Raw genomic sequence first — 20,166 nt, forward strand, 5'->3', positions numbered from 1 at the left:
CTCATGCTGTTGGAGTAGTAAGCAGATTCCTTTCCAATCTAAGAAAAGAGCATTGGGAAGCAATCAAGTGGATTCTGAGGTACCTCAAGGGTACGACAAAAATGTGTTTGTGCTTTAGAGATGCTAAACCAATCTTGGAAGGCTATAAGGATTCAGATATGGCGGGAGATCTTGATGGTAGAAAATCTACATCAGGATTTCTTTTCACTTTTGCAGGGGGAGCTGTGTCTTGGTGGTCCAAGTTGCAAAAATGTGTTGTTTTATCCACAATCGAGGCAGAATATATTGCCGCAGCGGAAGCTGGGAAAGAGATGTTGTGGTTGCAGCGATTTCTCTAAGAGTTGGGATTAAAGCAAGATAAGTTCACGGTACATTGTGATAGCCAAAGTGCCATCTACATGAGCAAGAATTCGATGTACTATTCTCGCACAAAGCACATTGATATTCGGTATCATTGGATAAGCGAAGTGATGGAAAAGCAGTAATTGGAACTGATTAAGATCCATACAGATAAGAATCCAGCTGACATACTTACAAAGGTGGTCTTAAGAAACAAACTTGAAATCCGCAATGACATTATTGGGATGGACTTCAAGTGAGAAGTCAGTTATCCACATGGCCGTGAGGGGGAGAATTGTTAGCTCCACTGCCCAAATAGAACTCCCACTTAGTCTACTTTCTCCATTATCTGAAGATGGCTCTCCCACTCTTCCACCCACTCACTAGTGGAAGAGGTTGGTGGCAACCAATAAGCTCCTCCCTCAATTGTGTATAAATTGAGGTGAAGAGGAGGAGGGGTTTGAGATAGATTGCAGTGTGTGTAATCTAACAGAAGATTGTGAGAAGCAACAAGTGAGAGTGCTATAGTGAGAGAGTGAGGTGTGAGTGTGTAAACTCCCTCCGGGAAATTCTATAGTGGATAACTCTCTGTGGGCGTAGGCAATTGTCGAACCACGTAAATATTCTTGTGTTATTGTGTGTGATTAATTTCTGGTGTCTCACAATCCCAACAAATATTCGGATGCATTCATATGTCCTTTTAAAGTCCTTTGGTGTTTGATGTGAGGTTGATATAAACATTGTTCCCCTATTCTTTAGACAACAATTTAAAAAAATGACTACATTAGATAAATGTGTAAAAATTAGAGATGCAATTGATACAAATTAAAGATTATAAATAAAAATAAAATTAATTGCATAATTTAGAGACCATTGTGTAAAAATTATTAGGTGCACTTGGAGCATGCTATACTCCACTAATTTTTACTCCATTTTTTCTGCTAAGAATGTTGGGCTTATCAGCAAAATTGATGAACTGAAAAATGGAGATGAAATCATGTTTTGTAACTCAAAACGATCAAATATCTCACCTCAAAAATCCACGAAAGAAATTATATATTTGATATACAGAATTATTGTACAGCCATCCAATAGAACTGCTTCCTAGTCTATATATGGTGCTCCAAAACCCATTAGAAAAGATTGAACAATGTAGGAAAAATTGAATCCTGAAATCCGTCATTACACGATTCCATAAAATTTGTAACTAATGTACCTAACGATACAGTGGGAATAAATGATTGAGCACCAGCAGTTCAATTGAGAGAATACACGAAGAGAGGCTCAGCTAACGCAACTCTAGAATTATGTGAAAGCATATTTGATATCAATTTCACCGTTTGAAGGGTTGAAGGACGCCTCAATTTCCGCTGAAATGTTACCTCTACTCGATCCATGGATTCCAACTGTGACTGGCTTGGCCAACAGCTTAATTCCTTGCTTCCAGTATCTTTTATCTGAACACACATGTAAGATAAGAAAAAGCCCGAGAAAGTTTCATGCATTATTTCAAAAGTCTGTTGTAAACGAGGAACTTCCAGTTTCCCCCTTTTTTGTTAAGTAGGCGAGTTCAATAGTTTTAAAGCATAAAGATGGTATAATTAAGTGTGACAAACAGCAAAAATAGATACCAACTTTCCAGTATTTCACTCTAGCAAAAAACTCAAGCATACCGGGTCCTGTTGAAAGCACAATGGAGTTATCAATGTCCATCACCCAATCAATCCAGAGCACAAAACCATGGCATATCCCAGGCTCCGTAAATTCAACCTAGACAAATTTCTTTGTAAGTATACATTTGATACCTGGTTCAGGTATTGCAGATCCTGGTGCAGGACCAGTTTTACACAAGCACATTCAAAAGCAGGGATAATTCAATACCTGGACTTTCCCAAAACAAGGACTAATGGGTTTTGAGAAATCAAACTCCATGACTGTAGATATCTCACTGAGCACCTGAAATGATTTGAACTCAAATTGCATTTAATATCAAAATGTAATACCATTATATTCTCAAATAAAAAGTACTTTCCATTACACAAATTGATTACCTTATTCTCCCCACACTGCCAAACAAAAAAGGGAAAACAAGGGCTCTCTTGGGATGCGGGTAAATCACCACACGCCCCTAAGGTGGCATTTACTACAGAATGATCAAAACCTTCAATTTTTGTTAAACAGCGACGACTTCTCCAAAGATCCTAGACAAAAAGTTTTAAGTAAACCTCTACCACACAATCACATACTTGGGTCAAGGTAAAAGAGATGATACTTACAGGAAGAGACATTGCACAAGCCTTCAGTATTCCTTTACAAGGCATTATCAGTGCATCATTAGACAGGACCGGATCAAGCGTAGTTCGTTCCTTCCTTAGGTCCATTTCAAAGTGAGAAAAAACAATTTAGGTAAATTATACAGAGTGGATTGCATTTCAGTAGACCTTTTAAAAAGAACATGGTTATATAAGTCATTATCTATGTGCAGGTGCATCTACACCTCTGTCTGATGTTCAGATAATGCCTTTAAGATCATTTATGTTACAACTATGTCGAATTGAAAGGATAATCTCCGAGTAATATTCAACTTAAGTTTACATAGATATGTTCTAATTATACTCCAGAAAACTTTCAAGTTAAAAAATGTGTCTATACATGCAGCCATGGCAAATAGTAAGTGCCATAAAATTCAGTAGGCACTCACTCTCCATGTAGACCTTGCAAACTAACATGACCATCTAAGAAAATGATATATTGATTGGATAAATAGATTCATTCCACACCTATTTGCAAATAATTATAAAGAAATCTCAATTCAATCATACACTAAGAAGCATGGACACGGACACGTGACACGACACGGACACGCTGACACGTTAATTTTTAAAAAATGCAAGACATGACATGTGGGGGACACACATGAAATATATAATTTTATATATTTATTATATGTTATATATATGAATATATCATTCAAAGATAATAAAAAATGTAATATGACATTAATTCCTATAAATTTATATGATTTTTGTTTTATTATTGTATCTTAAGTTATTTTGTTCAAACTTATAATTAGTTTCATATGTGTCAAATCGATAGACACATGTGTTTAAGCGATTGACACGTGTGTCCTTCAAGTGTCCAAAGAGTGTCCAGGTCTTTAAAAAAATTTAAAAAATAAGACACGCTTTGAAGAGTGTCGGACACGTGTACTAAGGGTGTCCAAAGAATGTCGGTGTTTGACATAGACATGATACGGATACGTCACCTTCTTAGAAGTGTCTGTACTTCTTAGATCATACACAAGTCACTTAGCACCCTACTATAAAAATGAAAAAATTTGTATAATGTTTTATGTCTTCTTATAAACAATAAGTTATGTCCCATGCATTCATCAGTTTTTTGCACCTGCCAATGCTTCTTCATTGTTAAAAGTATCCTCATAAAAAATTCCACCCCTCATACTTCAAATCCAAATCTACCTAATTTAAGTAGGCATGGAACATATTCAAAACCTTTGGTAAAAAAGATCTTAAGCGTCACTGATGAAGAAATAGTCAGAATAACATCAGTTGAGTAAACTTCCAACACCTTATAGTGGGACTTTAATTCATTTTCAGGCATTAATACATCCAGAATGATCATTGCAAGTGATATTCTTACAAAACTAAGCATTTCAATCTGAGACAAAACTGGATGCAATATTTCCTAGTTCAGACACACTATTTGATGCTCAAATCAAGACATATCGTACAAATACAAATTAAAGTAGTATTATTTACCAAAACCGCAGGTTTTGCCATGGAAGCATGCTATCATTTCCACAATAAAACGGTTCACCAACCAAGAGCTCAACCTGCAGATAGAAAGTGAAATACCCCCAGTGTTTACATTCAATTTCATAATTGGTCTGCAGCAGCTTATAGTAATAAAAGTTACTTAAAATAAACAAAGAAAAGGAGGAAATTAACTATTGATAATTTGGCAATTCACATCATGTTTGACTAGAAGACAAACACTGTAACATTTTGGAGGGAAACTTCATAAAAACTAGAAGCATAAACATCTGGCTTGACATACAAGCTGAAGTGGAGGAAATGACCTTTTTCTGATGAGTATCATGCATGGTCAACTTATTTTTCCTTTTCTCAAGAACTTCAACTCGATCCATTGAGTAACCATTTGCAACGGCAACTGCTTGTAAATATTTGGCACCCTTTTCTCGAAGCACCGGAAACAAAGAGATTACATGTGATGTTTTGGAGAGATGAGCAATGGCAATTGTTAAGAAAACACTATCATCTGCAACAAGGCATAATGGGGAAATTTTTCCCTGCAACTGCAAGCAAACCAACTAAAATTAACGATCCTCGGATGTTAAAAATGAAAAAGTAATGCAATATAAACAATGGAGTATTGTATTCATGAGGAATCCAGTAACAATCTCAGATTCAGTGTATATGATAAAAGATGTATGTCGATAGAGAGAGTTTCTACTTTCCAAGAGCTAGTTATTAGACCAATCTGAGCACCCAGAAGCTACACATAAGTCAGAAATATAGGAATTATTGATAGATGGTAGCCAGTTTAGGGATTTTAACAGGGTCTCAATATCTTTAGATATGGTGTGCCCTTGTGGCTTTCTATTTTATTGGAAGTGATGTAAACTCGGAGAGAGGCCTTTCTACAAAATCTTAACAAACACTTTCTAAAGTATAATATGTATGAAAGTAGAAGATGAATGTAGTAACTCTACCCTTGATATCCACATACATCAGTACCAGAGAAGAAAAATTAGACAGAGGAGAGAATATAAATGTATGCAAGCATGGGGTGAAAATTATCTTCAAAGGTGAAATCAGAATGTATCATGAACCATATTCATTCCTCATTCATTGCCGAGTTTCACAAAGTAATTTGATATTAGAGAAGTAGATGAAAAAAAATGGAAGTAATTCTATTCACTGTTCACTGCTCCAAGAGCAGAACATTTCTGCATGGCTGGGGGAAAAAACCATTGTAGAATTCAAATTTTTTATTTTTATTTTAATCTTAATTGAGATTTTATCTTTTGTTGTTGTTGTTTTTTTTTTTTTTTTTTTTTTTTGGGGGGGGGGGGGGGGGGGGGGTGTTTGCGCATTGAGGACTGTTCAAGTTTGATGGTGTTAATGCATATCTCTCTGTGTGAGAGAGAGAGAGATCTTACAGCCTTTTTAACAGCTTCTAACAAGGAATATCTCCAATTGCTATCTCCATAAATTGCAACTCTTTCTGGTGATAGAATGAGCTGATCGTCTCGAGCAAATTCATCACACTGCTCAATCTCTGTTCCCTCGGCTTGAGTCTCAAATTCATATGAGATGCTGATATCAGTATGGATAGCATGTAAGTGAAGCTCTTCATCTTTGGATATGGACAGACCTTTTCCTGGGGAAAAGTAGACACATTGTTTCCAGTGGTCACACCAATCCCCTGAACCTAGTCAAGAAACAAAGAAAATTAAAATTTTGATAAAATGAAAACCAATTTAAAAGAAAAATAAATAAATAACAAACATAAAATGCACCTTTTATTAAGTGAGCATCAAATTACAGAATTTGAAGCAGAGGATCCCAATATGTAAGCTTTATTTAGTTCATCATCTACTAAGAGCTGCTCAAGAATTGAACCCTTTGCTGAAAGTAAACATGTATAATTTCCTAGGCTGAATTTGAGAGTAGCTTCGTAAATACATTACTTCCAATTAAGTCTTAGGTACAATAGAACAATGCATTAATGCATTCATATGGAGATCTACATTCTAGTTAAATTACTTCCAACCAACTTCAAATACTTGTGTGATTTCTAGAAGTAGATATGACCTGCTTCTTCAAATGATTTAGGACGTCCAACTAAGAGAATGAAAAAACAGTGTGTTCATTAAAGTAACATGTAGCATTATCCTTAGCCTTCACTTTTTTGTTCCCTAATTCTGACTAAGAGACAACATCAGAAAATAGCCAAAAAGCATCATGCTTTATATGTTAACTGATTCCTTATTCTAAGGCAACTTCCAAACATCACTTTAGAACATTATAATTACAGAAAGTAACGTAAAACACCTTCACTCACTAGGGAATGATGACTGTAACTCCTTATTGAATGGGAAACTTATCCATTTTGGGCCAGTGGAATAGAAAATTGTCCCTTCACAATCAAGCTGAAGTACCCACCTGAAAAAGAAACCAAGATATTGGAATAACCATCCCTGGAAAAACTTGTGACAGAAAATAGTAATTACGGTACCAACATATATACCATGAAACAACAGCATGAACTGTACCATCATTAGTTGCCTTTATGCGCAGCTTGGCTTTGCCTTGGCTTTCTGGCCTTTTCCAAAAGTCAAATTCAAATATTTTGAAAGGTTCTGACAGCTGGATGAATGCTAAACTGAGTACCAATAGAAAATAAACCTCAATTTTCTTACTAAGTTTTTCAAAAGTAAATAATGTCTTACAAGTTTTATTTCATCTTCTATTGCATCACAATGCATGGCGATCTGTTGCGATTTGACACATAAAATTGTCTCCTTTTCTGTTGGAACGAGATGAATTTCATCTGACGCTTTTGCTTCATTATTGTATAAATCATGCACCTTCCACAAATATTTGCTTTCAACCAACTGTGATGAAAAATTGAGAGGGAGACAAATTAATTTAAAGTCAGCACTAAGTGATCACAGAAATCCTTTGTCAATAGTAAAACAAATAATATAAGGCATCATAAGATGGAGAAAGCAAGAGCAGCATACAATTCGAGAAGAGCAGTGAAAATAAGAAGAAAGAATATGCAAGGATTCTCCGTGTTTGTGAGAGTCCAACTTTCAGTTAAATGGCAATATGAAATTTTACATCAGAAACATGTAAACCTACGATTTTTGCAGAGACTTTACGTTAAGGCAAGGGGAAGGGTATGAACTGGACCAGGAGACCATTCTCTGTGTTCATCATAAATGTTTAGTTTTTTATTTTTACTTATTATTTTATTTGGTGGCGGTGGGGAACGATTGATTCTGACCAGGTATAGTCTGAACTGCCTGGAAACCTGCTTGGATTAAAAAATTTACAAGCTACCTGATGATTCTAGAGAACAAATCTGTTGTTCTGAAACCCATCCAGAAAATCCCTAGACTCTGACACTTGCCAATCAAGGTGATCAATTTGTGATTCAGCAAGGTATGTCCAATCATCCATGAGGTCTGACATTCTACGGCCAAATCAGGGCTGTCAGAGAAAGCTACCCCATTTCTCAAGTGATCTATCACCCAAATTGTGCAAGCCAAAACGCATACCTTTCCGTTCTACACTTACTTTAGTGATTCAAAAAACAAGTACAGCACATAAGACTAGCTTATTATTTCTCAATGAAGTAATGTACGTAATCACAGTCCGACAAGCCAAATTCTGGGTTACGTAGTAGTATCCACATATGAAATCCTTTCTGAATGTCCTTGTGTTGTCCATTTGTTGTATAATAAGATGGGGCTCAATATTCTCAATAATGCCAAAGCTCCATGCATATGTTATCTTATCACATATATCTGGGCATAACTCATAAGTTTATTTGAATTATCAACCCACATGCATGTTTCAATTGCTTCAATCTCAATGCATTGAAGATCTTAGCTGAGGCTTGTGAAACGAAACTATGATGTAGCTTTTCAAGAATGAAGTCATTGATGCCCAACCTTACAAACTAAATGGAGGTATACATATTTTAAAAAACTCAAAGAGGTCTCTACACTATGATTTTAATCTATTTATAGCTGATGGGCAGTAATTACCCTTCAAATTTAACAATAAATTAATGCAATGAAATTCGGATCAAATGGTAAAGGTAAGGAATGGTTCATGAAATGAAGCTATAAATATATAATTGAAGGAAGATAGAAGAAATTTAAAGAGAACATATTATTGTAACACATTGCTATATTGAATAGAAAGGAATTATATATTTGAGGTCGAACACCTGGCCATAAGTAGTTGCTCGGTAAGGTACTGTCTGTGGGTTTTCTACCAATAGCTTATCATGTGCATTCTGTAAAGTTGGAATTAATCCTTCACCCAACAACTCTGAGTCAAGGATCTCACTGACCTGCATTTAGAGTTTTATACTTCATAAGAATAAAAACAAGAAATCAAATACAGTGGCATACGCCAAAGAGTCACGTGCCAACTAAAGCAAGGAGTGTGACATGGGATTTGCACTATGGATGAGAAGTTCTGGTCTCTCTGTAAGACATCACAAGCAACATACAAGGCACAGATTGTCAAACAACTGGCCACAAGTATTTTACAGGATTTGTTCTTGTTTCATTTAGGGTAACGGTATGTATTTTACATATAAATATATCGTGAAAAAAAGAATGATACTAACAAGAACATCTGCACGTGAAGGGACATCCACACCAACTTCTAGTTCATCAGATCGCTTGTTGATTACGCGCACTTTTCTTTCCATACCATTGAGGTGCAGAACTTTCCGCATCAGCTTCACCATCGGAAGATACGATTCACATGCCGTCACCATACCCTCGGAACCAGAACATGTTGTTGACTTACCGGAGTCCATTGCTCGTGCAGCCATCATTGATAGCAAGCCAGTTCCAGCACTACAACAACGAAAGTACTTATTCGATCACAAATCACAATCCACCAAAAAACAAAACCAGCAGTACATATACTCTCAATAGCAAACAATAGCATTGTATGTGTCAACAAACAATTATCAAATGCACCCAACCCAGAATTCAAAACAATGGCGACAACGAAAAAATTAGCATAATTTAGCTCAATCTTACACTAAATTTATAATTATTGGGTACAGGATTGTAAAGCTGCTAACTTTTTGATTTGAATTATAAATAGAGACTAAAGCATGTTCAGAATATTAATGATCAATGAACTGTTTATGAAAAAGTAGGAAATACCCAATATCAAGAACATGGCAAGGTTTCGTGACGGTCTTGTCGATGGCTTCGCGGAAGGCTTTGTTACGGAGAGAGTCGTTAAGCATGTCGACGTACGATGTTGTGGCCAAGAAGGGTGGTTGAGGAGGAACATCTGGAGCTTCGTCTTCTTCGATGACGACCCATTCTGAGTTACCTGTGAGTGGGTCGAGTTTCAGCTGGAAAATGCGCCCTGAGCTCATGCTTCGAACGGGTTTGGGGCTCAAATGAGAGGTTAGGAGAGGGGTGATTGAGGCTCTGGTGATGGGAAAGAAGGAAAAGGTGGAGGCTTTTAGGGTTTTGTGGATGAGAGAGCGCATGAAAGAGGGTTTTTAGTGGGTGTTTGGTTTGTGAGGTTTTGCGAGAAAAGAAAAGAAACGAGGGTTTACTACTCTTCCAGGGATATCATAGTAATTTCAAGATTATACACTACAAAACGTATTTTTGTGTAGTTGATGTTGGCAAGTAATCGGAAAGCTGAATGATCTGTGAGGTGAAGAAGGGAGGGGAAATGGCGGGTGGAGCATCACCGTCTTGCATCTTCTGTCAAATCGCCAGCTCTACCACTCTTCTCCACTCAGTTTGATCACTCTCTCTCTCTCTCTCTCTCTCCCTCTCCATATATACATACATATGAAAGTTTGTGTAAAATATCTTATTTTTACTGATTTATACAAGTTGAGATTGTGCAGGATGAGAAGGCTGTTGCTTTTCAAGACATCAATCCTTCAGCACTCAGGTTTCAAATTATTTATTTATTTATTATAATAGAGCTGTTTTTGGTTACTGTTGAATGTTTTGTTTTCTGTTTGAGTATATATATTCATTGCATAGACAGTTGGGAAGATTTGGAGACCCATTTCAGAATTGGGGTTGTATATTGTATCTGAGATTTTGGGGGTTTCAATTTGATGAAGATTTTAAAACATGATGACAATATGTTTAAAATTTTGGGGGTTTCAAGCTCCTACTCTTGCCTCTATCCACTCCCACCCCTTTGTTTCTGTCGTCATTCTCAAACCTCTCACAAAGGGAGTCCGAGGAATTTGCCAAGTCCTTTAAACCTCTTCATTACCCATTCTTGTGCTGTGCCTCAATCCCTTCACCCACTTTATAAGGGACAAGCATTTGAGTTACACTTGGTCAAGTTCACTTTCAACTGCTGTATCTTCGTCTTCTAGTAGGAGATTGTTATTCTTGAACCACCAGCTCCTTACCTGTTATATTGGCCTCAACTGACTTTTTTCCCCCTTTAAAACATTAACACCATCGCCATTCAACTAAACCCCCCACTTGTTCACCTTTCTCAGCATCCTATCTCATTAATTGTCTTCAACTTGGTACAATTTTTGTATCTGTCTTGATTGATTCTGAGCTGGGTGGGTGAGATATAGCCACCCTAATGCTTCTTGGCAGATGGCTAGTCAAGAGTGTTGGGCAAAATATTACCTCTCTATAGCAGAGGCTAGTGTGTTCAATAGATCTAATGAACATATTTTATAGAAGCCATTTTTGGTTTATTCTTCCTCTTCTTTTTCTGCACCTGTCCGGGAGGGTATATTCATTTTTTGCCCAGGATTTGCGTAAGGAAAGAAATATCTAGTCTTGTATTTAGGAGTGTAGGTGGATACTTTGTTATCTGGCTGTAATTCTCTGTGTAAGCTGTAATAATATCTTATATATTTCGAGAAAACAGAAATTGAGTTGTAGATAGATCTCAATCAAATGAGGTAGAAAGAAGTTTGTTCATCATAATCTCTCCTTTCTTTTCAATGTTGTCAAACTCATAAATTTTTACTTTTATGTTAAACTCATGGATATGAATAAACCATGTTATGGCCAGGATGCTTGTGCAGAAATCATTTTCCAGCAAGGAGGAAAAGTCCTCCTTGGATGTGATTATTTACTGTCATTTGTTGCTTGTGATACGTTTTTGGATCACCAAATAAATAACCATTACATGAACAATTCTTGTTGATATTACACAACCACTGATGAACAGTTTGTGATATTGCATGGATTAACTTCTATATTCTGCTTTATCTGTAGAAAAGAAACAATACCATAGAGGAATCTATTCTTTGAAATGTGCTATTATCCAAAAAAAATTATTGTGTAGAAAATTTCAGATTTGGCTAGTTTTCTTCTTGGTTCATCATTCAGGATTTTAAACACTGTACTCCAAGGCAAAGTATGAGTGAGATTTTATTCTGGTGGAACCCCACCTGAACACACTGGACCTGGCTTGGTTTGGTTAAAATGTATGATTTAACATCTATTCAGTCCCTTGGTAAGTTCCCAAATTGGGAACCTATTCATTGGTTTTGCTTTGGGCTTTTATGTTTCTAGACATAGCACAACTATGATTGCCTGTTCTTCTATATTGTGTTTTTTCTAATTATTATTATGTAGACTTCTGATTACCAGTTAGAATTGCTAATTGTGAAGACTTCGGTGAAATTTGTTGATGGCATAGGAAATGATTCTGTCGTCATCTTACAAATTGGATATTCACATATACCCTCATAGCTTTGTTGTCATCATTGTCGTCATAATTTTAATCGGTCCCATTGAATTGTTGTCTAGATAGGCATTATTTAGTAGTTCCTGTGGAGCACATTCCAACAGTCAAAGACCTCCAGAGAAGAACCGAAGACCATTCTTTGGGTAAGAAAATTTAATAATAGCAACCAAACTGAACTCTGAATCAGTTTTGGGTTTCATTTTTCTTACTGTGTCTTATCTTTGAAATTTCCTTCTTGGCCAGTGAGTCACATGTTAAATGTAGGGCAGAATCTGTTGCACAGAGATGCACCCCAGTCCAAGCACAGGTATTGTTTCTGTGTGGAAGCATTTTCACATTTCACATGCCGTTGAATATCAACTTTTCCATATACCAAATTGAATGAATAAGTGAAGGTTTTTATTTGCTTAAATCACTTCAGTATTTCGGCATCGAAGATCGGTAATCTAAGAAAGACAAACATGGACATACAATACGATATAGACACGCCGGCACAACAATTTTTCCAAAAATGTAGGACATGACACGTGGGGGAGGGGGATACATACAAAATATATAATTTTATATATTTATTATATGTCATATATCATTCAAAGATAATAAAAATGCAATGTAATACTAACTTTTGTAAATCTACATTATTTTTCTTTTATATTTGCACCCTAGGTTATTTTGTTTAAATTTATAATTAGTTTCTTGTATGTTTAAGTGATGGACACATGTGTTCCCTAATTGTCGAGGTCTAAAATTAAAAAATAACAGGACATGTTTGGACAAGTGTCTGACATGTATTGAGAAGTGTCCAATGAGTGTTTGTGTCCGAAACAGATACGCTACTTTCTGAGAAGTGTCTGTGCTTCATAGTCGGTAATAGTATTGCATATTCAATATATAATAGAGTTTTAATTGCTGCTCCTCTTGACTTTAGCTCAAATCGATGTTTGTTTTGTACCTACTCTTGTTATGGTGTGTGCTATTTGATAACATTGATTGGTTCATCCACACATAAAGAAGGGAAATAGACACTGTTTACCCTCCTAAAACTCATAGTTGATTATAAAGGACAGAGCCTGTTTTTTGTTGTTCTAATTCCTATTTGTTATCTATGGTTCTTATGAAAGATCATTTTATCTTGGTTGCTATAATATAATAGGTAAAACCCATATTACAGATTCAAAATTAACTATATTTTCTATTTTTTTCTTCTTTTATGAGTTTTACTAAGCAAAGTTTGATTCTTATGGGTTTCTTCTAGATTTGGATTTCATCAACCTCCTTTGAACAGTGTTAACCATCTCCATCTCCACTGTTTTGCACTTCCCTATACACCAAGGTGAGCAGTTTGGTACGTGATTGTTGCCATATGCCTGAATTCTCTTCTACTATCGATTGTTCGAATTGCTGAAATTTTTTCCATGCAAGTTATATGTAAATACCTGCTTTAATTATCTGGAGTTTAAACAGATGGAAACATATAAAATACATGTCTTTGGGATGTCTGGGTGGATTTATTGAAGCCGAGAAGTTGTTGGAAAGGATAAAGCCATTTTCTTCTATTCCATCAAAAGTGTGACTTTATTCACCGTTCCTCTGTGTATTGGATTGTATTTAATCTCATTTCACAACTGTAGGTTATGTTATAATCACTTAAGTCAATATATGCAAATGCTTTTTCCCTTTTAATAAACTTAATAGAGATTGTGATACGCCTTTGCTTATCTTATAATGAATTTCTCTTTGTTTTGCAAGTGAATTATTCATGGGATGAAGCCCTTCTCTGTTAATACTATTATATTTGAAGATGCTTTACATTTTCTGCAGTCCTTGTTCATATTCCTGCTTTTGATAAAATTACTCCACAATAATAGTGGTGCTGGTGTATGATATTTTCTCCTTGGAGGAAACGCCAATCTTGTTCAACAACTGGGTATTTTTGAAAACTGAATATATTGAAGTGCAACTACTTGGCTTTTGGAGTTATCCGGTGTTTGATCTTCTGTTTTTTTGGTTTTCTCTTGTTTGGTAGATTTCCTCGGAAAAAATGAAGGGTGCATTTGGTTTAAGCAAAGATTGTATCTTTGATTGGGTTGTTAGTTGATTTCATGTTCTTAGTTCTTGGTGGTCTTCAGTCTCAACTAGAGATCAAAATCCACTCTATTGTCATTATTCATCTATAATTTGTGAATGTTTCATGCCCCCCAGTTAAAAGGAATTTGATTTTTCTGATATGGTCACTTTATCCCCCTCTCTTTCTCTCTCTCATATTACTTTTTTGGCTTATGAAAATTCAGTACTACGTTAGCATAGGTTCTCAACATTCAGTTGATGCATGTTACATATGAAGCGCGAATGCTTCTAGAAGAAAATTGTGACCGTATCATAACTATTTCGAATACAAATACTTTTCAAATATGTATTTGATACTTCCTCAATGTATACTAAAATTGTAATAATTTTTTGCAGTGTATTATTAGAGTATAGTTGCTAATATAAATACAAAAATAGTTTTTTCTATGCTTCTTAGAGAAGATGAAAATAGAGAGATCAAAGTATTACTCTATTTTTTCTGAATTTATTGAATTAACGTATCCTTAAGTTCAAATCTAAAAAAAATAGAAAAAAGAAAAAAAGTATTCTTAAGTTAGGTTATGTTTGAATCATGGATTTAGGTAGTGATTTTGGGGGGGGGGGGGGGGGGGGGGGGGGGGGGGGGGGGGAGGGAAAATGAAAAGGAAAAAGGTGAGGACAATGTAAATGCAATGTAAGTTAATTTTTTTTTTTTTCTATTTTTATTTTATTTTTCTTTCTCTTTTCAAATTCCTATCTAAATTCATAATCCCAACATAGCTTTAATATTTTGTACATGTGTCCCATATACATATTCATGCTCAATGTTACTAAAATAGGATTTTGTAGAGCAACTTTTCTCTCATCTTTGTTTGATAAGACTCAAGTAAGGATGAGTGACTTTTCTCTTATGTGAATATATGAATAATGTTATAATATATTTATATATCATATTAAATTTATCATTATATTTATTATAATTACATTGGTTGAATGAATCTCAATAATACAACACTACTCTTTGGATAATCATAGAGCAACTATGAATATTTTGTGTACTTGCCAATTTCCTCAACCACTGAGCTAGATCATAGCATTTTAGCCATAAATTTCTAGACCAGAGGAGGGTGGTGTGGTGTCATGTATGATGTATCTATTGGTGTAGTAATTCACCTAACTTTGTCCCTGTTAGGCTCTACTACTTATACATACTCATCATCCTAAACATATCTGTTGTGTCATCAATTTAGGAATTAGGTCTTGGTTAGGACACACTATTTGTGACTGTGACCTTGTTATATACTCATCCACATTTATCATTGAAGGTAGCAGTTGTCATCCTTCAAGGTTAAACCCAAATCCAGCTCTATTTTCCCATTCTAAGGCTATCATTCAAAACAAAATTAGGAGGTGATACTAGGATTGTGGTGACAAAAGGCCACAAATGTGATCACATGCATTGCATGTAGCCAGCTTAAAGACAGTTTGCAAGGTTAAAAAGTGGCCTTTAGGTGGTTATATACAGAGACCTTTGTTTATTGTAACTGGCTCATGTTCTATTAAGGAGATTTTGGGTTCGAATCTTGATATGAGAATAATGAGTGGTTACATATATCTCGAATTTGTCCTCATAAATTCCAAAGATCCAAAGACCCTGCCTAGGAATGGTTCTTGATTATCCGAAAAATAAAAATAAAAATAAAAGAAGCTAGCTATCATGTTCGCTATTTTGCCTCTCATTCTCTTGGCTAGTTTTGTTTAAAGAGTTATTCCATACTAGCTAAATATAAAAATTTATATATATTTTTCATTTCTATTTTTCTCTCTCATATTTTCTTTTTTATCGGAGCATGTAATTTTTTTTAAAAAAAAATGAATAATTCTTGACTAGTTAAAATAAAAGGAAAAGTTCTGTTGGACTACATAAATAAAAAAAAGTGACTTGTTAAAAAGATATTATTTTGTTATGAGATAATTAAGGTAGTATTTGATTTATTAGAATGGAATAAAATGAAATGATCATTCCATTAAAATATCGATTTTCATGTTTGATTGACTAAAAAATATAATAAAAAATACATTATAAATAAAATTATATGCCAATATAATGGAATGATTATTTTATATAAAAAAAAAAAACTTAAAAATTACTATTTTATTCTATCTCATTCTAATAAATCAAATAGAGCAAAGTGGGTTGGAGTATTTGATATAATGTCAATTGCCTAATGTTGACGTGAAACAGGGGTGTTATTAACTTGGTAATAATGTATGGTAGAAGTGAATCATTAGCCTCTTGCAATTCATTATGCACATTCAAGATGCAAACCATCTATATTCTTGTAGCCGGCCATGCAATGTAGGTTCGAGTTACAAAAATAATCTCCAAAAGGAAGGTAAGAATGTGTATATCTCTGACGCTTCTTTGGATTATGTTTTAGCGCGATTGTAATGGATTGAGTTATTATTTTTTATGTTGTATACATATTTTTCTCTTAAAGTATGTTTGTTTTATAGTGTTGAATAATTGAACTTATATAATAGAGAGATTATTTAAAATAGGAGATAGAAAATATGTGAAAGAAAATAAAATCATTAGCCTCCTACAATTCATAATGAACATTTAAGATGTGAAACGCTTATACTTTATATATTTCAAAATGTAAGGTGTGCAGTGGGTTTGAGTCACGAAAATAATCTCTACTCTATTTGAACTTGTTTTAACAAGAGTCCTGTGAAATGAATTATCATTTTTATATATGAATTCATATTTCTCCCCTAAATGTTTCTTGTTTCACCATGTTGAATGGTTTGTAATTCATTATTGATCAATGAAAAACTTTATTCTTACATAAAAATTATACAAAAAAATACATAAAAATGATATAGCAATGCCTGCTAAAAAACCGCAAGCCCACAAAGCCCGAATGGGCCGGCCCGGGCCATTATTACACCCTTAATATTATTTGAGGAAAATCTAGAAGGTAAAATTATTATCTTGTCCTTTGAATTTAACTAACCAAAGGTCAAAATGTCAGCAAAAGTAGAATGGTCATTTTGATTTTATTATAATATTTTATTACATATTTTTTTTTGTAAAAAATCAAAACATATATATTTTTTCTCTATTTTTCTAATTAAAAAATCAAAAAATATACTTACATAATACATCTCAAACAACTCAATACGTAAAATCTAGCTACCTGTGGAGAGTCCTTTTTGCCTCCTCTTGGAGTTACTCTAGGATACGAGAGTAGGCGAAAAAATAAATTGAAGATGCTTTAATAATGCAGCAAGAAATGATGAGTAACTAAATTGTGGAGCATTGAATCATTAAAAAATAGAGAATGATTGGTGGTCACAAATTCTGTGATTTAAATGGCTCGAAAATGTCAAAACGATATCGTTTTGGGTACAAAACAACTCCGAAAATGTCAAAACGACGTCGTTTTGACATTTTCGAGCCATTTGAGTCATAGAATTTGTGGCCACCAAATATTTTCCTTAAAAAATATATGCGTAATGTTTGAGATTTTAAAAAATTTATCAAATATTTTATATAAATGTAGTACTTACACAATGTAAATCTCATATGAGTCACATACTATAAGATATTTGATAAAATTTTTAATAAATTTTTTAAACCTCTAACATTTTTAAAATATATATATATATATATATATATACATTTAGAAGCATTGATTGGTAGTTCGACGTCATGTTTGAGAAGTTTGTGTGTTGTGTTTTATTTTTTTATTTTTTTAACTAAAAGACAAATTTTTTTTTAAAATAAAAAAAAAACAAATCCAAAAAAATATCACATCCAATCCCATAATCATTTTACTTTTTCTCTCACAAACATCACATCTAACCACAAAAAAAACCTAACTATCTTTCTAAATACCAAATTTTTTTTCGAATAATGTTTTAGAGCACTAAATTGGGAGCTCTAGAGCATCACTAATGATGTGGCACAGTGACCCCCACCAAAATGATGTGATGTTTTGGCTTGAGTTTGTTTTTTTATTTTTTTTTAAGCTCATTAGAGCTACAACAATGATTCATCCCACTAAAAACATCACCACTAATAGCACTAATGCATTAAAAAAGTAAAAAAAAAAAAAATACAACTTCAAGACCAAAACATCACATCATTAATGGCGGAACCCACTGCCACCTAATTAGTGGGAGCACTAATTAGTGTTCCCAAGCATTTTTCTTAGAGCTATTAGTGGTCCAAAAATTAGTGGGATGAATCACCACTCATTTTTTTCTCTAATAAAATCCTACACCTACATAAAAACTCACTTCCTAAACACCCACTATATTTATGGTGTGGGCTTAGGTGATAGAAGAATTGTAAGATACAATCTGGTGGTACTGAGTACTCACCTTGGGTTATTTTGGAAAGTTGGCTTTTAGTAATTTTTTTTGATTTATAGCAAACGTTAAAAGTTGGCTTTTTTGTAATTTTTTTCATTTGGGAAGTTGGTTTTTAGCTATTGGTAAAATTACAATTCTACCCCTCATGAGTCAATATGTGTTACATGATTGAAGTTGTAAATATTTTAAATTAATGGGGGTAGTTTGGCTATTTTATTGTGATTTGACATCATAAACAAATATTAATCAAAAAAGTCAAAAGTAACTTTTTACCAACTTCCTAAATCATTTGTCTAAAAAAATCAAAAGCTTAATTAAAAGTAAGGCATAGTTTGGGAAGTTGGTTTTGGTGGGTTAGGGGCTAAAATAGCCACAAAAAACAAAATAGGCTATTTTAGCCACAAAAAACAAAACATCAAATCCAACCCATAATCATTACACTCCTCTCTCACAAAAAAAGTCAAAAAAGCCAAAAAGTCAAAAAGTCCTTCCCAAACTAGGTTTTTTAGCCCCAGGCTAAAAAAGTCAAAAAGCCAACCCACTTCCCAAACGGAGGCTAAAAAAGTTACTTTTTACCATCTTCCCAAAATAGGCATACATATATCGTTCTGCAACTGAGTCCGTCCATCGAATTATTGAAACCCCTCAATACACATATCTTCTGCTGTTTTTTTAAAAATTATTTTATTTATAGAATTAGGCTTCCCTTTTGTCTAAAATTTAGCTGGGTTGGTGTTAATGAAAGGTTTACTACGAGTCTTGTTTTGATAGTTTGAATTATTTATTTTATATAGCATTTTGTATATGTTGTTTGTGGGGATATATTTTCTGAGTACCAACACGTGGCCAAGGTGACGCCGACGTGACAGCCGAGGTGCCACGTGTCCTGGTTGTTATGCCAAGGTCATCTCGGATAGGCCGAGGTTACCTCCGAAGATATCGGAATCCGAGATAAGCGGATGAGGGGCAAGAGTCCTAGAATGAGAGAAGATTTCAGTTTGTATTAAGATAAGACTGTTAGAGAGTTTATCCTAATCTTACTGGGAGTCCAAGATTAGCAGTAATCCTGAGTCCATAGAAGTTAGGCTTCTATTGGGACTAGGTTTATGTTGGCTATAAAAGAGAGGCACCTCCATGGGTCTAAGGTATGCTTTTGATACTCAAGCTTGTGAGTTTAGCACTTGATTTATCTTTGAGAGATATACTGACTTGATCGTCGGAGTGTCCTCGGGTGGACGAACCACCACCGGAATCTTCTCTTTCTATTGCAGGTCAGCCAGGTGCCATCTATTCTGCCGGTGCTCTCCAGCTGGTTACAAAGCGGGCAGTGTGGTCAGAAAATCACCCACAAAATTTGGCGTCGTCTGTGGGAAAGAAAGAAGAATAGATGGCCAATGACGGACAGAAGGATCAGACTGGAGACAACACTCCTGCTGGGAATGGGAGATCTATTAACCTCGACGTTGAAGGGGACAATAGCAACACAGACACTCGTGACCAGAGTCACGGAGTGAAAGATGGCGGCCAGGAAGGTGACGCATCAAAGACAACAGATTGAAGCAGATACTACAACGAAGATGACCTCCAGGTATGGAAGGATAGATACCTGCGGAGGAACGAAGACCCTTCCTGAAGGGATGCAAAGACAGGGGACATGAGCGCTCCCAAGGAGATAACATTCAAGTATAGAAGAACTCATCCTGAGTGAGCAGATCCCGAATTCCAGATCCTGGATCCCGGATCCGAGAAGACATGATCTCAACCTAGACAAGTAGGCCCGAGAAGACGAGAGCTCAACCTAAGTGAGCAGATCTTGGATTCCAGATCCCGGATCCTAGAAGACATGATCTCGGCCTAGATGAGTAGG

General features: G+C 35.0%; 2 protein-coding genes across 8 annotated transcripts; one reads left to right on the forward strand and one right to left on the reverse strand.

Moving 5' to 3' along the window:
- Nucleotides 1–1,378: 1,378 nt before the first annotated feature.
- PRMT7 (protein arginine methyltransferase 7) lies at nt 1,379–9,661 on the reverse strand. Of its 6 annotated transcripts, none has more exons than XM_028237355.2 (14): nt 9,308–9,661; nt 8,755–8,989; nt 8,347–8,472; nt 6,836–7,000; nt 6,634–6,752; nt 6,448–6,548; nt 5,543–5,808; nt 4,439–4,675; nt 4,119–4,192; nt 2,616–2,709; nt 2,391–2,540; nt 2,221–2,295; nt 2,013–2,109; nt 1,379–1,796 (listed from the first exon to the last, which is right to left on the reverse strand). In XM_028237355.2, exons 1-14 carry the CDS (start codon nt 9,643–9,645, stop codon nt 1,645–1,647), a joined length of 2,229 nt encoding a protein of 742 aa, XP_028093156.2. In that variant the 5' UTR covers nt 9,646–9,661; the 3' UTR covers nt 1,379–1,644. The 6 variants fall into 6 exon arrangements, with proteins under 6 accessions (XP_028093156.2, XP_028093155.2, XP_082758463.1 ...); XM_028237354.2 differs by having other exon boundaries at nt 5,543–5,814; XM_082902337.1 differs by lacking the exon at nt 2,391–2,540.
- Nucleotides 9,662–9,759: 98 nt separating this feature from the next.
- On the forward strand, nt 9,760–13,597 carry LOC114293323 (bifunctional adenosine 5'-phosphosulfate phosphorylase/adenylylsulfatase HINT4). 2 transcript variants are annotated; one of them, XM_028237358.2, is made up of 6 exons: nt 9,760–9,905; nt 10,018–10,064; nt 11,916–11,992; nt 12,093–12,156; nt 13,105–13,182; nt 13,314–13,597. In XM_028237358.2, the coding sequence occupies exons 1-6, from the start codon at nt 9,807–9,809 to the stop codon at nt 13,420–13,422; spliced, it is 474 nt and encodes a 157-aa protein (XP_028093159.1). In that variant the 5' UTR covers nt 9,760–9,806; the 3' UTR covers nt 13,423–13,597. The 2 variants fall into 2 exon arrangements, with proteins under 2 accessions (XP_028093159.1, XP_028093161.1); XM_028237360.2 differs by lacking the exon at nt 9,760–9,905 and having other exon boundaries at nt 9,933–10,064; nt 11,912–11,992.
- Nucleotides 13,598–20,166: the final 6,569 nt, after the last annotated feature.

Source organism: Camellia sinensis, chromosome 13 (genome assembly GCF_055761805.1).
Source record: "Camellia sinensis isolate YWXY chromosome 13, ASM5576180v1, whole genome shotgun sequence".
NCBI lineage: Eukaryota > Viridiplantae > Streptophyta > Magnoliopsida > Ericales > Theaceae > Camellia > Camellia sinensis.

Excerpts from the sequence above, each read along its gene's own strand:
- PRMT7 (XM_028237354.2), bottom strand. The coding sequence starts at position 9,645 with ATGCGCTCTCTCATCCACAAAACCCTAAAAGCCTCCACCTTTTCCTTC. Across the intron at positions 7,001-8,346 it reads GAGCAACTACTTATGGCCAG|TTGGTTGAAAGCAAATATTT; the intron begins GTGTTCGACCTC and ends TTTTCATCACAG. Across the intron at positions 2,296-2,390 it reads GGCAGTGTGGGGAGAATAAG|GTGCTCAGTGAGATATCTAC; the intron begins GTAATCAATTTG and ends AAATCATTTCAG.
- LOC114293323 (XM_028237358.2), top strand. The coding sequence starts at position 9,807 with ATGATCTGTGAGGTGAAGAAGGGAGGGGAAATGGCGGGTGGAGCATCA. Across the intron at positions 9,906-10,017 it reads CTACCACTCTTCTCCACTCA|GATGAGAAGGCTGTTGCTTT; the intron begins GTTTGATCACTC and ends GAGATTGTGCAG. Across the intron at positions 10,065-11,915 it reads ATCAATCCTTCAGCACTCAG|GCATTATTTAGTAGTTCCTG; the intron begins GTTTCAAATTAT and ends TTGTCTAGATAG.